The sequence below is a fragment of the Serinus canaria genome, chromosome 9 (assembly GCF_022539315.1).
Source record: "Serinus canaria isolate serCan28SL12 chromosome 9, serCan2020, whole genome shotgun sequence".
Taxonomy (NCBI): Eukaryota; Metazoa; Chordata; class Aves; order Passeriformes; family Fringillidae; genus Serinus; species Serinus canaria.
In genome coordinates this window covers 23,970,391-23,987,557 of record NC_066323.1, presented here as the reverse complement: position 1 = coordinate 23,987,557, position 17,167 = coordinate 23,970,391, and the positions used below count along the sequence as shown (strand labels likewise).

The following is a 17,167-nucleotide window of genomic DNA, read 5'->3' as shown; positions in this document are numbered from 1 at the left end:
TCCCTGCCCCTGGGCCTTTGGCACTGAGTGGGGCTGGGGGAAGATGCACAGGGACTTGTTGGCACCTGGCAACTTCAACACCACTGAGTAGAGTTGACCTAGTACATTGGTTTTTTTCCAAAGCACATTTCCAGTGGTTAACCTTCAGGGTAAGGTGCAGAGTGGTATTTGTGAACTTTCGCTCTTTATCCTTAATGCAAATGCTTGAAGTGATCAATAAAAATTGTTTTGTCACATAAATTAGTTTTTTCACATCACTGGAAGTGGTCATGGATGACGTGCAGGAATTCAGTACCATTGCTTTTAATTCTCCAGTTAATAAGCTTGCTCCCTTGCAGCTCCTCCGAGCTGAACTCTTCACCTGCCTGTGAGAAAGTTGTCTTGAGGGCTGGTCAGCTCCTCTGGTGCTAGTTCAGCTGTGGTAATCCTGTGATCCTTAGCCATGGCTCCCAGCCAAGGGATTGGGGTACTATTTGCCTTCATGAGAGTTTTACAAGATTAAACTTCATTAATGCTCTTTTAAAATTGGGGTAAGCATTTATCCTCTAAAGTTAGGCAGCAAAGAAAAGACAGAACTGCTGTAGCAGACTCGTTGATTTGGTCTAACCACTACCCCACAAACAAACAAAGCCTCCCTTGCCCTAAATGTATGACTGGTGTTAACTTGGCACCTCTTTTTCACCAAATGTAAGCTTAAAATTATTCATTCTCTTCACAGGAAAAGCAGCAAAGAAAGCTTAAAATAAAACATTTCAAACATTGAAATGTACATTTCTTCTACTTCATTTTTATTACTTTTTCTTTGTCTTTCTTTCTCCAGAGCAGTACCTCTGTTGGGATACCTACCTCAGGATTTAATAGGAACACCAGTCTTGGTGCATCTTCACCCAAATGACAGACCCTTAATGCTAGCAATTCACAAAAAAAGTATGTGACCTCTTACTATGTAGAAATATATTTTTTTTTCTTTAGCTTATTTATAAGACTACAAAAATCTCATCTAGTAGTAGGAGAAACTTAATTGTGACTTTTGATTTTTTCCCACAAGTAAATACTGAATCTTTTACTGTACAACTTGATTCTTAATGCAAATCCGTGAAAGTGAGAAATCACTCTGTTTTGTACTTTCTAAGAAGCATATATATCTATTGTAAACAAATTGACTATAAATGAATGTTTCATTTATAAAAGTATAAAATATATGAAATTAATGAAAAAGTATAAAAAAAAGTATGAGAATGATGTGATAGAAGTCGTCATATCTTACATGATACTCTTTCTTATTTCGTGGAGAAGAAAATAAAAGCCATTCTGGCAAAGTTTCTAAAGCTACTTCAGCCTGCTTTAGTTTGTTGTATTCTAAAGGGGATTTTCTCAACCATAGTCCAGTAAATTATGAAGTTCTGCTTATTCTGGTAGCTCAGTGTTTCCAAATGTATCAATGTACCCAGTATTTGTTCCCTCAAGTGTCATCTTCCTCCATAAAGAGGAAGTCCATTGAATGTCCATTCCCTCCATGAATATCCAGTTCATTGTAAAATCCTGAATTGTTATGTGGAATTGTGCAAACATTAATCTGAAATATCTGTTTGAATCCTTCATTGCAGTTCTTCAGTATGGAGGGCAGCCTTTTGACTATTCACCAATCAGGTTTTGCACTAGGAATGGAGATTACATCACCATGGACACCAGCTGGTCCAGTTTCATCAACCCTTGGAGTCGAAAAGTTTCATTTATTATTGGGAGACACAAAGTTAGGACGTAAGTTGGGATGGTTTTGTTTTCCTTTCCCTCAGGTTTACAGAGATCCTTAAGAGGAGGGAACAGAATAAGCATTAAATTCTCTGTAGGATATGTAGGTGGTAAATTGAAACTGGTCTCTGTGGTTGAAACGTTTGCATTTGCAGTGAGCTGGTGTATGTTTGGTTTGTGCAGGGGTCCCTTAAATGAAGATGTCTTTGCTGCTCCCAACTACACAGAGGACAGGATCCTGCACCCCAGCGTTCAGGAGATCACAGAGCAGATCTACCGGCTCCTCCTGCAGGTACTGCAGGGCTCTGCTGCTTCCCTGCTCCTTCCCTGCCCACATCCTGCTGCCAGAGCCCCTTGGTCTTGGTGACACATTGCCTTTAGCTGCTCCTGCTCTGCTGGAGTGTTGGCCACAATCCTGGGAATTCCTTGCACTCATCATTGCCACACAAGACTTTCTAAAGTGTGTTAAAGCTCCCGTTGATATCTTAAGAATTTAATGTAGTTATGGAGTCCTCCAGACAAACAAACAAAAGAAGACCAAAAAACACCCTCAAAAAACAACAACAACAACAAAAAAAAAAAAAAAAAAAAAACCCACCCAAAAAACCCACAAAAAACTCCAGAAAAAGAAGCCAACCCAAAAAAATCCCCAAGCAACAAAAAACCCAGCATAAAATAAAATCTCTTTTCCTGACATGGAATTACTGATGTCCTGAGGGGGGTGTGTGTATACATTCATACAATACATACATACATATATATATTTTTTTTGTTTATGTTGTTTTAACAGCCTGTGCACAACAGTGGATCCAGTGGCTATGGGAGTCTGGGCAGCAATGGTTCACATGAGCACCTGATGAGTGTGGCATCCTCCAGTGACAGCACAGGAAACAATAATGAAGACACTCATAAGGATAAACCAGTAGGTTTTTGATTTTTCTCATTCAAGTATGTGACACGAAACAAACTAAGTGGGGATTTTTAACTTCTAGAATAATGTTTTCAAATCAGAAATAGGAGAAAGGATAAAGAAAATGCCATCTTTCTTTTTTTGTTTAATACAGAAAAACCCTTTTGTCTGAGGGAATAAGCATATCTGGTGTAGGTGAAGCCTCAGGGTACTGAAGCACAGTGATAGACATGAAAGTCAGTGTTATAGAGAATTTAAACCTGTACAGTGTGTTCACTTAATCTATTGTCTGTTACATGTTATATGCTGTGTTTCTTGGAAAACCAGCCAGAAATGTGAAAGCAGATTCTTTTGGGAGGGGAAAGTCTGTAATTACTGTTTTCCCAAAGGAAAGTAAGAAGATTAAATGCAGTAATACCTGCAGAACCAAGGGATAGCTTGACCCTGATTGCTTTCAATGTTGCAAAAATACAGCATTTATATAGAATGAAATAAATGGAATGGAATAAACCAATTTTCTAGTTTGTGCTTAGAACTTTACTTTGTGTTTAACTCTGGAAGCCAAAAATTTTCCTTGATAAGTTGGATTGCTTGTAGACTAATTCTCCCAAATCTGATTTGTGCTTCTGTGATCAGACTTTGCAGACTCCTGCTCTTGCCAAGGTGGTCACTTTCCTGGCTCTCAGTTCTTAAACACTGCTGGAGTAAGCAGATGAAGTCGCAGGATTTCTTATTTAACAGGGAAATAGATGCCTGGCATTCCTTCACTATTTCCACAGACAGTGAAGGCTGTTACAGTCCAGTTCTGTAACATCCTGCTAGTGCTTGGTTAGACTTCTAGGTTTTTTACCAAGTGATAGGTTTGGTGTTTTCCCGAAGTCATCTTTGTAATGGATAGTTTCCATTTTCCTATCTAAGTTATTCAAACAGAGTAAAAGAAATACAGAGTAATTGTTTGCAGGAAACTTGCTTTAAATTTCTTCTCTTTCCAATTCCAAATTTCTGCAGCTGCACAATAAAATTGTATGTATACATATTTCTCCTGTGATCAAGGTAATTGCAAGATAGAGATTAACTGAGGTTAGATTTAGTCTACTGAGGAATCACTATGCAAAATGTTTTATGTCAGAATTTTGAAATAACTGTTCTTCCCAAACTGCTTCCAGGAGGTTTGTCAATATGCCCGCAAGGTCAAGAGTAAAGGACAGCATATTTTCACTGACAGTAAAGCCAAACTGGACTACAAGAAAGAGTCTTTGGCAGGTAAGACATGAGCAGTTCCTAGTCTCTTGTGCTGGTGCCTTGGGTAATGTGGCAGCAGGACTGTTTTCTAGTTGAGCTCTATTCAATGCATAAAGACAGCATTTTATCAGTTCAGATTTTATTTTCCTGTGTCTCTCTGCTGTGCCCAGGAAAATACTGTGGCTTCATTGAATCAGTAGTGGTGCAACACAGTTAAGGCATGGCCTAAAGCTGTTGTCTTGAAATAATTTAAGTGGGCACTAGAGTTGAACTCATCCTGAGTGGGTTTCAACCCAAATGATATATATTCTCTTACAGCCATAGTGTCTATTCCCTTTGGATCCATATGCAATCTAATTAAACTTTATAACTCCAAGCACCCATAAGGACAGGAAAATGTTTACATAATATTCATTTATTGGTGCACTACAGTGGTTAATTTGTGACCTGCTAAACATGTAGAAATGAAAAACCTTTACTACTGTTGCTTTTAGGGGAGTTGGTAAGGATTTAATGTCTTAATTGCATAATAGCAGTATCTCTTTCCACAGAAAAACAGAATACTGCTGGTGGCCAGGTGAAAGGTGTAGGGGGAAAGGATACTTCAGGAACAGTTGCTCCAAAAAATGTGACCACTGAAGAGCTGGCTTGGAAAGAACAACCTGTGTATTCCTATCAGCAGATCAGCTGTTTGGACAGTGTCATCAGGTCAGCAACCTGTGAGTAAATTACTCTTGACCTCTGGACACAGGACTGGTATGTCTAATATTGCTAAATCTTTGTATTTTAGGTACTTGGAGAGTTGTAATGTGCCTGGTACAGCAAAAAGAAAATGTGAGCCTTCAACAAGTGTTGCATCACTGAGTTCTGGAGTTCATGAACAAAAAGCAGCTGATAATTCTATCCAGCCATTGGGAGGTAACTCTACATCCCAGCTTTTTCATAGCTGAGTTTTGCTGGCAGGCAGTTGCATGCTATTTCTTTGCAGAATAATGACAAGTGTGTCTTAGGCATGACCTCATAGCTTCTTTCTCAGTATTTGATGTTGGTGATTTAACTTCTATCATTAATATCTTCCTTACAATTAAAATACTGAGTAGTTGATGCATATGCATATCTGGATTGTAGATGCAATAAACTAATTTGAACTGTGCAGAATACAGTAGGATTTTTAGGTTCAGGACTTGAATCATTATCAAATGTGGGAAGTTTATTTCACAGTTAGGTCTTGTAAGAATAATCAGCTGAAGAACCTAGCAGCTAATTAACTACAACAAAAATATGCATCTTAGTTTTCTGCTTTAAAAAAAGGAACAAGAGAAGGTAAAATACAGCATTGGACTGTTCTGTGTTTTTTAAGATGTTAGAACCCAATGTTCATCCGTGAAGACAAAAAGCTGGGGATTACTGAGGAAAGCTGTCTAAAAAGTCTGCTGCAGACAGAAACATTCAGTGAATTTTTTAGGCCTTAGATGTAGCATTTGACATAGTCCCTTGTCTGGATGGGGAGCTAAGTGAAGATTGGTAACGGGTTAGGCCAAGGACTGTGAGACTGGTAAAGAACTGCATGCAAATGAGAGATTTGCTCATTCTACCTTGTCATTGTATGAGGCTGAAGGGAGAATGGCCAGTGGAGTTCCTCAAAAATTGGTTGTGGGAATGATCTTGGCTATTTGATGAGCTTCAAAAAGAAGTTCTAATGCAGCTTTTAGAATCAAATTAGAAGGTATCAGTAGAGCAGGAACAAAGAGTCCTACAGCAGGGATTGAAATGCTGTAATTTGGAGTGTCTGTGGTTCTGGTTGGCAGGAGATGACGTGGGTCACCAGCTCTTTGCTGCACTGATGTCTGAGACAGATGAATTCACCAGGCAGGAAAAAGGCAAACTTTAGATCTTAAATATGTGTTATGGAAGTATTCCTGTGAGAGCAGGGATGTTATAATGCTATTTTGTGAGGCACTGCTCTGACCTCTGCTGGATTACTGTGTGTAGCTTTCAGGGGAGAGAATTTTAAATAGCTGGGTGCTCAAAACAAAGCTCTTACAGTAACCAGCTAATGAAAGAAATCAGTGTACAGCACTGTGGGAGCTGGGGGCAACTTACTCTCGGGCTGGAAGAGGCTAGAAAATTTCTTCCAAAATTATGCCATGAAAGAAGAGCGAAGACCAGAAAAAAAGGAAAATATCCCTTATTGAAAAGGTTTGGTTTGCCTTTGTATGGGCTTAGAGGATTGCATTTGTTGCTCCACAGTCATTCTATTCCTGGAATGTATAAAGTTCACTTTTTTGTCTTGTCAAGCACACTTTGGCCTTTACTGTTCTGCAGCCCTAGCAGCATGTAACTTGAATTTGTTCTTGTTTATGTTCAGTAAGCTGCAACTTTATTTCTTTTAACAGATCCTGCTGTGTTGAAGGCATCTGGTAAATCGAGTGGTCCCCCAGTGGTTGGTGCTCACTTAACATCTCTGGCTTTACCTGGCAAACCTGAAAGTGTTGTGTCCCTCACCAGTCAGTGCAGCTACAGCAGCACCATTGTTCATGTTGGAGACAAAAAAACACAACCTGAATTAGGTAGGATTTTGCTAATATTTTTTCCTCAAGATGGCAAGTGCTAGCAAGTTCAGATTTCAGACATGTGAACAGCTGATGTCTGCTCATGAATTTTATTTTCTTCCAGCTAAGGTGGTCTTAGTTAATGGAATAAATAGGGATGGAATGTGTAATCTTAAACTGGCAGCAAAATTATTACAGAATTGTAATACCTTAAAAATGCGTGTACAGGGTTTTCTTTGCTTCATCTTGAGTATTTTGCCTTCTGTTCCTGTAGAAATGATAGAAGATGGTCCAAGTGGAGCAGAAATCATAGATGGCCAACTTCTTGCCCCTCCCTCCAGCTCTGCACACATAAATCAAGAGAAGGAGCCATTTAAAAAACTGGGACTTACAAAGGAAGTGCTTGCAGTGCATACACAAAAAGAGGAGCAGAGCTTCTTGAACAAATTCAAAGAAATAAAGAGATTTAATATTTTTCAGTCACACTGCAATTACTACTTACAAGATAAACCAAAAGGACGGCCTGCTGAGCGTGGTATGGCAATAGTTTTCACCATAAAACTTGTATTTATATAGAAAGTAAATCCTGTTGGGAGGGCATTTCTGTTTTTAGTGGTTTTGTGGGGCCAGTGTGAACAGTGACACTTGCATGCTATTTTCAAAACTCACAGAAAAATTTTCTGGCAAATCTTGCTAAAAGATTAAAGCGGAATATTGCTTTTAGTGTCACAATGGGCATTTTAGTAACTAATATTTTTATTTTTGTCTATTCTCTATACTATTACTGTCATGCATCTACTCTCAAGGGACAAAAAAATCCTTCTTTAGAATGTTTGCTTTACTTTATCTGTGCTTGTATTCCCTTGCTTTTCTTTCCCTTCTGTCTTGCCATCTGTCTTTTGTTCAGATTTGTGGTTTTGTTTTGTTTTCAGCTCCTTTGTTTTCCAGTCTTCCCCATTCCACTGTCGTGTAATTAGTGGGGCAATCTGATAATTGTTGCCTTTTAGGTAATAATGTGATCAGCAGGATGGAAATGGCACAGACTAGCAGTAGTGGTGAGATTGCTTTGTTTCTTCGGCCTAGGAGCTCTGGATGGCATTTTCAGGAGTGCTTGATATGATCTGTCTTTGTTCTCATTTCGGTCTTGACTTGACTTAGAACAGAAGTCAGACACTGCTAAGCATTTTTCAGATTTTTATCTTAATTTTTTAATTTAAATAGTTATACAGGTCCTGTATAGCTGTATTCTTACAACCTTCCTTACAACTTTTCCTTTTGCAGGTGGCCGTGGACAAAGAAACGCCACGTCTGGAATGGATCAGCCTTGGAAGAAGAGTGGAAAGAACAGGAAATCGAAGCGCATCAAACCACAGGAATCCTCAGACAGCACAACTTCTGGGGCTAAATTCCCCCACCGCTTCCCCCTGCAAGGGTTAAATGCCACAGCCTGGTCACCATCAGAGACCTCCCAAGCCAGCTACTCAGCAGTGTCCTTCCCCACTGTCATGCCTGCCTATTCCCTTCCAGTTTTCCCAGCAGCAGGGACAGTGCCACCGGCTCCTGAGACCTCACTCTCTGGTTTCAGTCACTTGCCAGACTCTGCAAACACTTGCCCTGTGGGGCCATCCCAGTTCTCTGCACCCTTCATGACCCCCGTGGTGGCTCTCGTGCTCCCCAACTACGTGTACCCGGAGATGAACAATAACTTACCTCAAACGCTTTACCCCAGCCAGCCCAACTTCCCTGCCCATCCCACCTTCTCCTCACAGACGGTGTTCCCACCACAGCCCCCCTTTGCCACAGGCAGCCCCTTCCCCCAGCAGGCGTTTTTCCCAGCACAGCCATTCCAGTACAACTCCCCGGCAGAGCCCGAGAGGGCTCCCGGGGCCGAGCCCCGCAACGAGCCCTCCCGTTCCTGCACTCCGCAGTCGCCGGCTCCTCAGGACCAGGCTTCACCTCCGCTCTTCCAGTCCAGGTGCAGCTCTCCTCTCAACCTCCTGCAGCTGGAGGAAACCACCAAAACTGCCGAGAGCGGGGCTGCTGCGGGGCTGCACGGAGCCCTGCCTGAGGAGGGAGCCATGGGCAACATCAGCACGGCAGACAACGGCAGTGGGAAAGAATCCTTACCTGTAAGTCTGGCTCACACCCCCTTCTCCCGGCTCTGCTGCACCATTTCCAGTCCTTTCTCTTCAGGGCAGCTTGTTAACAATAGACAGAAGCTATGGAATGCCTGGAGCTGGACTCACAATTGTAGTTGGTAAATTCAAACTTCAACAAACTGGACAAAATGTGAAGTCCAAACATTAGAATAGCCTCAACCTTTAAACATTAAATCTACCTCATCATTCTTCTGAAGTTACCCTAGGAAGCTTGGAAATACACCCTGAGAGAGTTTTGTTCCATTTCACTGAAGAAAATAAGAATATGGATAAGCCCATTGAAAACCACTGAAATAAACTAGCGTTTTATTTTTAGCAAAAACTTTTGTGCTAGTGAATTTGTGTGCATGGGAAAAAACAATCTGTAAGTGGTCTGAAAGAAGCTGATTTAAATTAAAACCTCATCTGTGTTTACAAACAAACAACTGAAGTTAATGAAGAATTCGTCATTTCTTGCAGACCATAACTTCATTTTTCTTTTGTTTGTTGCCCTAAAACTATGCTGAACTATTTGGTAACTTCAGGGGTTTTGTTATTTCCTGGCTCATTTCAGCCTGATAAATCAGTATAACAAATAAATTGAGCTGAAGTAATGTGTCTGTAAAGGTTTCCATGGTAGAAATATGTAAACTATTATTTTTGCTTTCTAAAGCACCATAGAGTATAGTTCTAAATGCTGATGGGATGGAGCAGCATCCTATTTTTTTTTTGGCTGCCTCCTTCCATTATTCAGGAATGTGTTCAAGGTAAAGTCAGTTCTTTCCATTATTACATGTTTTACTAAGTTCTGTCAGCCTTAATTGCTAACACTGACTCTTGAAACTGATTTGCAGTCAAGTTTTGATTCAGTTAAAAATTAGTGTAGTTAATGCTTCTTCCCTTAAAAATAAACAAATAAGTGATCTTGCCTGGGAAGCACCTGGAAACATTTTTTACTACTCTCAGTGCTACTCTTCCTTCTCATCTCAAGGAGATGGAGCATCCCACCCAACAGAGGATGTTGCTGCAAATCCTTTGAGGTAGATTACAGTAGGAGCAATTGCTAGTATGTTGTGAGTGGCTTGGGTAAAATCTGACTTGTCCAGGACAGTAGGTGCTGCCAACAGTGATCAGGAAATCAGGAAATAATATAGTTTCTTATGAAACTATATTATTAATTCTTTGAAGATATTTCACTTGGTCTTACTGAAGGACCCCCTGTCTGCCTATCAGTCCATTAATATTTCCTTGGCATTTGTTATTAGTGACTGTCTTTGAATAACCATGTAAATATTAGAATATAGAGTGAAATGGATTTATTACTAATCATTCACATGATTAGTAATACAGCTATTACATTCAGTAATAAATACATTAATAAATAAAGCCTGTCTCATATCCCTTTCTCATACCAGTTGATCCCATCCTCTTTGTCTCCTCTAGTTTTGAATGTAGGAATTAATTTTTTTCTAAGAGAAATGTTGAGCCCATTTTGTAAGATGGTCTTGGGTTAATGTACATGTTGATGTGTAAGTATAGAGAACTGCTGACAACTTTATAACCTTTTATTTAAAAGGACACTGCAAAACTATGAGCTGTTTATTACCTTGAAGCATAATTTCTGAGAATTTATTAGTTTAAAGTAACAAAGCTATTACATTTAGTAACAAATAGCTTTGATTTTTGGTGTTTGGGTTTTTTAGTTTTATTTTTTCTCCTTATCACTAGGCTGAATCTCCAATGGATGCTCAAAACAGCGATGAGCTCTCCATGTCCAGTGTCCTGCTTGACATTTTACTGCAGGAGGATGCATGTTCAGGGACTGGCTCAGCCTCTTCAGGGAGTGGTGTTTCTGCAGCTGCAGAGTCCCTGGGCTCTGGGTCCAATGGCTGTGGCATGTCAGGGAGCAGAACAGGTAACTCAGGCAGCCAGAGCCCTCCTGGCACTGCAGAGCAGTCTGAGGTATTGCAAACACCCTGAGCAGCAAGTGAAAAGCTTTACCTTTACTCCTTTATCTTTACTCCTTGGTGCATAGGAGTAAAGATATTTATTCTTGCTTTCTTTCTTATTGCATTACAGAAATGTTTTTTTATTGTGCTTGATTTACAGCAGAGAACCTTTTCTGAGTGGGTGTAAAACAGGCATTAAGATATTATACAGGTATAAAGGAATAATAAAAAGACCATCCTCCTTCATTTTCATTTAAAACTTTTAAATTAAAGTGAGCTAATTATTCTGTTGAAAATTAATGGAGACTTTACTTAAGAATTTGAGCTTTTAGAAGATTAATGCAGTTACTCAAGGGTGGAAGTTCCCTCTGTTTAAAAAAAAAAAAAGAAGTTGAATAGTGGTTGTATTTATACATTCAGTTTTCTTTAATCTTCTCTGCACTCAAAAACATTCAGATGATCCATGTATTGGACAATTTATAATGGAATGTTAAATCTCTGCTTACAGGTAGCAGTGAAACTAGTCACACCAGCAAATACTTTGGCAGCATTGATTCCTCAGAGAATCACCATAAAACCAAAATGAAGACAGAAATGGAGGAAAGTGAGCACTTCATCAAGTATGTGCTGCAGGATCCCATCTGGCTGCTGATGGCCAACACAGATGACACAGTGATGATGACTTACCAGATCCCCTCCAGGTAATGCCTCTGGCACAGCCCCTCACTCATCCTGTGTTTAGGGGAGCAGAATGTTCAGGAGGAAAGATGTATAGGAATCTCTGTCTCTGCAGAAACAAACTGGTTTTAATATTTAGCTCAGTGCCAAGAAAAATTCTTGCTTCCTTTATATGTTTTGCACACTACACAAGAACTTCTCAAGAAGGAGAAATTGTTTAATTAGGTTTAGCTGTATTTTTAGGTCAATTTCCTGAGCTGAAATGAACTGTGAGTATTTTTTGGAAGCTGTTCCATAGTTAGTGATCTATTACTACTTGCCCAGGAAGCCCTGGTGGATGGGCTTAGATCTAGGCATGGTCTGGCCTGGAAGATCTCCAGTCCTTGGCTCTTGTCCTTGAGATGCCACATTCACTGGAATGCTGCTCTTGGACTTGGGGATATTTTTTCTGAGTTGTTAACTTCCATATGTTCATTCTGCTCCATAAATTAGGACAGGGAAGTAGAAGGTAACAATCACAAGGCTTCTCATAAAATAAACTTACTCTAAAAAATAAATAACTCACTACTTCAGTAGCAAAGACCAGAAATAGGGGAAGAAGGGGTGACAAGTGTGGATTATTTTTTTCAACCTGCTTGTTTATATTTCTTGGGAGCAGTGAGTGGTGTTCTGGGAAGGAGTGGAGGTTTCAGTAAAGACAAGCCTTTGAAAGGACAGGTAAAGAAGCTTTCAAAATACAGAAGCACAGGCATAATGGGGAGAGTAAAGAATACATTGTAAGAACTTTAGTGGGGGTTTTTTTCTAGTTTTAAAGATACTTTGACATTTCTCAGTTTTTGTAGTCTGAAGTGTTGACAGCGATAAGTGGGAATTCCAGTAGCCCATAAAAGCAGCAAAGCCTGCCAGAGAGCAGGAGATTTTGGTAAGAAGTGTAAAGCTTATTGTCACAGTGAAGTGAAGTGTTAAGCCAACCTGCTCTTAGGTATCCTGTAAAGAAAAGAAATTATTTGGAGTTTCTTGGAGCTTGCTTTCTAGAGGGGTACAGCTCGTAAATGTTGCTGTGGGATGGGTTTTTGTAGGTTTGAGTGAAGGTGGAGCATTGGGAGGCAGAGGGAATTTTGGCTGCTGAAACAGTTGTTTTCTAAAGTTTAGTTAATTCTTGGTGACCTTCTTAAACACATCTTGCTACTCCTGCTTTATCTCCTGTGCACTGAGCGTCTGCTTTGGGCTGTCCTCCCACTGCAGGGGACCTGGCCCTGCAGCAGCAGCAGGGGGAAACTGGAGCTTCACTGGTTTCACTGGTGCTGCCTGAATTGCTCTAAAGAAAACTGTTCTCACTGATGGGATTTGAAAAGACAGAGAGCCAGCAGAGATGGCTGCAAATGCAGAGAGCAGCTGGAGTAATCACATTTCATTTCCTTCCAATAGAAGATTTCTAAGCATAACGTTCTGGAACAAAAATAGTCTTTAAAAATGTTAGTGTTTGACTTGTAACCTCACGTAGGCATGAAGCCCAGAAACTGATGAAGCTCAATTTCTAAATACATTTTATTTTAGGGATTTGGAAACAGTTTTAAAGGAAGATAAGCAGAAATTAAAGCAAATGCAGAAACTACAGCCAAAATTTACAGAAGAACAAAAAAGAGAGCTTATTGAAGTTCATCCATGGATCCAGCAAGGTGGACTGCCAAAAACTGTTGCTAATTCTGTAAGTTTAGTGGGTTAATTACTTTTGCATGTATAATAGTGCTTAAATTATTAGCTGCCTATGTTAGACTCTTCCTTTCCTGTTGCTATGAAAGCTTGGTCAATTATGCATAGGAAAAAAAAGAAATTCAAACTTCCATGCAGTGGTTTCTAGCTTGATTCAATTTAGCATAAATCTCCTTTCCAATGGAGGAAATTAAAGTACTGGTGAATACAGTACAAGAAATTTCCTTCCTCTTTCTGAATTTCTGTGTCTCTGTTTGAAATGCTTCAGCAACACAGCAGAAACTTCACTACCTAAAAATCTCTATTTAATGTGCAAAAATGGATGCCCACTGTTTTCACTAAATAAAAATCTCTACTTTATGTGCAGAAATGGATGCCCATTGTTATCAGTGTACAAAATGAATGGCAGTATACTGACCCTTTTTTCTGTCAGACTTCTCACTCAGGATTATGATTCCTCTAAGTAGTTTAATGGCTTTAAAGGAGAAAAAAACCCCAAAAGAACAAAGCATCCATGCAATTTTATTTGTTGTCTGTGTATTTTACTTATTCACACACAAATACCTGATTGCATTTTCTTTTCCCTAAGCATTCTGTCATTTGTGGCCTTTTTTATGCAAATGCTGTCAAACAGAGAGGCTCTGTTTGCACATGAGTGTTTCAAAAGTCAGTGTGAAGGAATTGCAGTGGAATCCTGATCGTGGTGTTAATGTCACTGCAGCACTGATCCTACAAGCAGCCACCTTGTGATCTGTGGCACAGCTGCCTCCAGTAGTGTGTTGTGCAAGTACAGTAGTAGTGCAAGTACAATCCAGTACTTGCATTGATTTATTGCACTTTATAAAATCATGGTGTGTGGAAAAGTTGTGGAGTAAAATACATCTGGTAGCTACAGCACAGGTGGAAAGGTTCTCTTGCAATCAAGGACTGCATGCAGGTGGACTGGTGCTTGGAAAAGCTTCTATTAATTTTACTTAGGAGTGCTTCTATTCTTTTTTTCTTTTTAGGAATGTATTTTTTGTGAGGACAATATACAGAGCAATTTTTATACATCATATGATGAAGAAATCCATGAAATGGACCTTAATGAAATGATTGAAGATAGTGGAGAAAACAACTTGGTTTCCCTGAATCAAGTCAGTGAAGAACAAACATAGCCTTTGAGCCTGTTGTTTTGAAAACTGCTTCAAAACGACAGTGAAGGATCCACAAAGGTTTTAATCTTTTTATCCAGCTGGATGAATGCAGTTCATAAAAGCAAATGTGTTTTTCTTGCTCTAGAAGAGTCATTTGTGAATGAATCTCTTTTTAAATGGTGGCAATCTCTTCCCAGTAAGGACATTGTTGAAGATGGTATAGCTTTTCTTTAAAAGACTCATTCTGCACTTACATGCCTCAAGTATTTCTTTATAAACTATAGAAACTTTCATTGATGCCCACTGTTTTTTGTAGAGTGGGTTAAGAAGTGCTGGAAATCTCCTCGCGTACATACGGTTCTCCAGATCTCCTTTTGGTGGTGGTTCAGCATTATCAATTGTTGAGCAGTTCTGCTCAGTGGCTCTTTAGCATTGTTCTCAATATTTGAAGTGGTCCAGCATAGTAGAAAAAATAACCTTCAAGGAAATCAGTTCACACTTGCCCTTCTCATACCAGTTGATCCCATTCTCTTTGGTTGTCTCCTGTAGTTTTGAATGTAGGAACTTCTTTTGTCTGAGAGGAATGTTGAGCTGGTTTTATAAGATGGTCTGGTATTAAATTCATGTTGATGTGTGAGTACAGAGGACTGCAGACAACTTTGTAGCCTTTTGTGTAAATGGACACTGCAAAACTATGAACTGTTTATTAACTTGAAGCATAATTTCTGAGAAATTTTTACTCAAGAAATCCTTATGCTTAAAGATTTTAAAAACTTAAGACCACGGAGGATGACTGGCCATGCTCCAGTGGTGTTAGACAGACCTTGGGGTAACTTCAGCCTTTTTTGCTGACTTGTTCTGTCAGGAGGTTGGCCATCAGTTTTTCCAATGTGGCTAAACAAACATCAAATTTGTATGTGGCAAGAGAGAATTAGATGTGTCTTGTCATTTGAAGATAGTTCTTATAAAAAAGAAATGATTTTGAGAATAGTGTTGACTGACTCTATTTGATTTCCATAATCTCAAATTTAGGGTGGCTGGAATCCTTTGCTGTCAGAGATTTCATTTTAATGCCTCTGAGATTGTATTGACTTGAATGTGTGTGCTTTATGTTCCTGTGCTGTTTGTGTCTGTTGGATGTGGGAAGAGAACATGAGAGACAGCTGTTAATGTGTTGGTTAGTTAAAGGACTGATTTAGTCCTTTAAAGCAGGTTAGTTGCTGTATTGCCAGTGTCAGCTCTAAGTCTTGGGGTGGGAAACGACAAAAGTTAATTCAATTAACTTCAGTATGTTTGTCTTAAAATATTTTTCATGGGAAGCATTTTCTTTTTTTAGTAGGATAACATTTCTATTCACTGAAATTTAAGGTTCTTTTCATTCTATACAAATATTTCTCTTTCTGTACAGGGAGGATGTGAAGTTAGATCTGGCACCAAAAACATGCAAAAGTGACTGGTATTCGCTTAGCAGAAGAAATAATTTGTTTCAAGTAATTAGTTATTAATTGGAAAATTGCACTGAAGACAGGTTCTGCAGGTAGCAAAGTGTGTCAGCTTGTGAAACAAGCAGAATCACAATTTTAAAGAATGAATAAATATTTAAAATATAGTGGGAAGCACTACCCAGCAAGATCTGATGCCTGTCTTTAACAGTTCAGCAAGGTCAAAGGTAAATATTTGTAAATACAAAGTGATTTAGAAATTTTTCAGTGTTGGTGTTCACGTCCGATGTATTCAATGTTCTCATCATCAATGGAACAGTGCAGCTATACCAGCATAGTAAATATATTTCATTTTACATGGAGACACAAACATGGACCAGGGTTTGGGAAAAATAAAAGCTTTATATAAAAGGAGTGCATCATATATTATACAAATAATTTTCAAAGACTTCTCAACCACTTTGAACTTCTTTGCTTTAGCATGCTTTTTTTTCCCATGTCTTTTTTTATTTGTCCTCATTTCTTTTATTATTTTTTTCAATGACCATCTTGTAACCATAACTTAGTGAAAGGAAGAGAAAAGTATATTTAGAGCATTTTGTGGATGTGCTTACTTATGGACTTAATCTTGCATCCTTAAAGTGTTTGCATTTACAGGGTGGTATTAAAATATTTTCCTGTAACTTTAAATCTACATGCCTCCATTTATAGATAAGATTCTGAAGCTGTAATTTTTCCAAACTGTTGTAAGATGATTTATTTGTGATGACACTTTGTCAACATGTCAACAATGTTTTCTGTACACTGTGCAATATATTTTGGTTTTGCCACTTGTGACTAATTTTTATGACTTTGCTTTTTAGAAAACTGGTAAATAAAACAGATATATTTTTAGTTGCCTTTTTGTTCCTTGAGGCTTCCACTCCGAGTAAGAAGTCAGAATATGTGCTTTACTGATGGTATGTGAGCTGGTGTTTCAGACTCCAGAGCTTTCTGTGATGTTAGCTCTGCCTTCCTGTCCTGGAGTAAAACTGCTGCCAGTTTTTCTGACCTCTGACTTTAGTGGTCACATGGAAGATTGAATCTTTATATTGAGGGGTTGTTCTGAAATCATGTGCAAATGTCCTGGAAGAGCACGTGCAGCCAGGCTCTCTGTTCAGGTCTGCCCCAAGACACCTCTGGGGTGCTTTCTGCTTTGTTCAGTGCCAGCTGCAGCCCCTGAGCTTTTACAGGGCTGGCTTAGGGACAGAGAGCTCCAGTCATGCCCCTTGGATTTGCTCTGTGCAGTGATTTTCAGTCTTCTCTCAAGGTGTGAGGTGTCTCTGAAGATTGCTGAAACCTCCCAAGCTGCAGTGCTTCCCTGTTCGTGTTCCCTTCTCTGCGGAGTGGGGCAGTGCTGCAGCTCAGGGCTGGGACTCCTCCTGGTCAGAAGGGACTCAGGTTGTGAGACCTCCATTAACTCTCTTTCTCCATGGCTGTGTTGTGAGAGGTTTGTGGAATTCTTTAAACAGAGCAAGCTGATTTGGTCATCAAGGCCCCAGATCCTTCTGTGAGCTGCACAGTCGGGGTGTTTGGGTACCCCAGAACAGTTCAGCTCACAGGGGAATTGCCTTCACACCAAGGGCACAGTGGTGATGGTGTGCCCTGAATTGCCA

At 39.5% G+C, this 17,167-nt stretch overlaps 1 protein-coding gene across 9 annotated transcripts in view; it reads left to right on the top strand.

Moving 5' to 3' along the window:
- Positions 1-16,406, top strand: part of PER2 (period circadian regulator 2) — a 47,984-nt gene extending 31,578 nt beyond the window's left edge. For all 9 annotated transcript variants that reach the window (XM_050977824.1, XM_050977822.1, XM_050977827.1 and 6 more), the window contains 14 exons: positions 821-927; positions 1,608-1,761; positions 1,936-2,044; positions 2,543-2,674; positions 3,829-3,925; positions 4,456-4,612; positions 4,695-4,822; positions 6,301-6,474; positions 6,731-6,991; positions 7,738-8,585; positions 10,323-10,509; positions 11,052-11,244; positions 12,779-12,929; positions 13,942-16,406. In XM_050977824.1, the coding sequence (XP_050833781.1) occupies positions 821-927; positions 1,608-1,761; positions 1,936-2,044; positions 2,543-2,674; positions 3,829-3,925; positions 4,456-4,612; positions 4,695-4,822; positions 6,301-6,474; positions 6,731-6,991; positions 7,738-8,585; positions 10,323-10,509; positions 11,052-11,244; positions 12,779-12,929; positions 13,942-14,091 (2,848 nt within the window). In that variant the 3' untranslated portion in view covers positions 14,092-16,406. The remainder of the gene's footprint in view (positions 1-820; positions 928-1,607; positions 1,762-1,935; positions 2,045-2,542; positions 2,675-3,828; positions 3,926-4,455; positions 4,613-4,694; positions 4,823-6,300; positions 6,475-6,730; positions 6,992-7,737; positions 8,586-10,322; positions 10,510-11,051; positions 11,245-12,778; positions 12,930-13,941) is intronic.
- Positions 16,407-17,167: the final 761 nt, after the last annotated feature.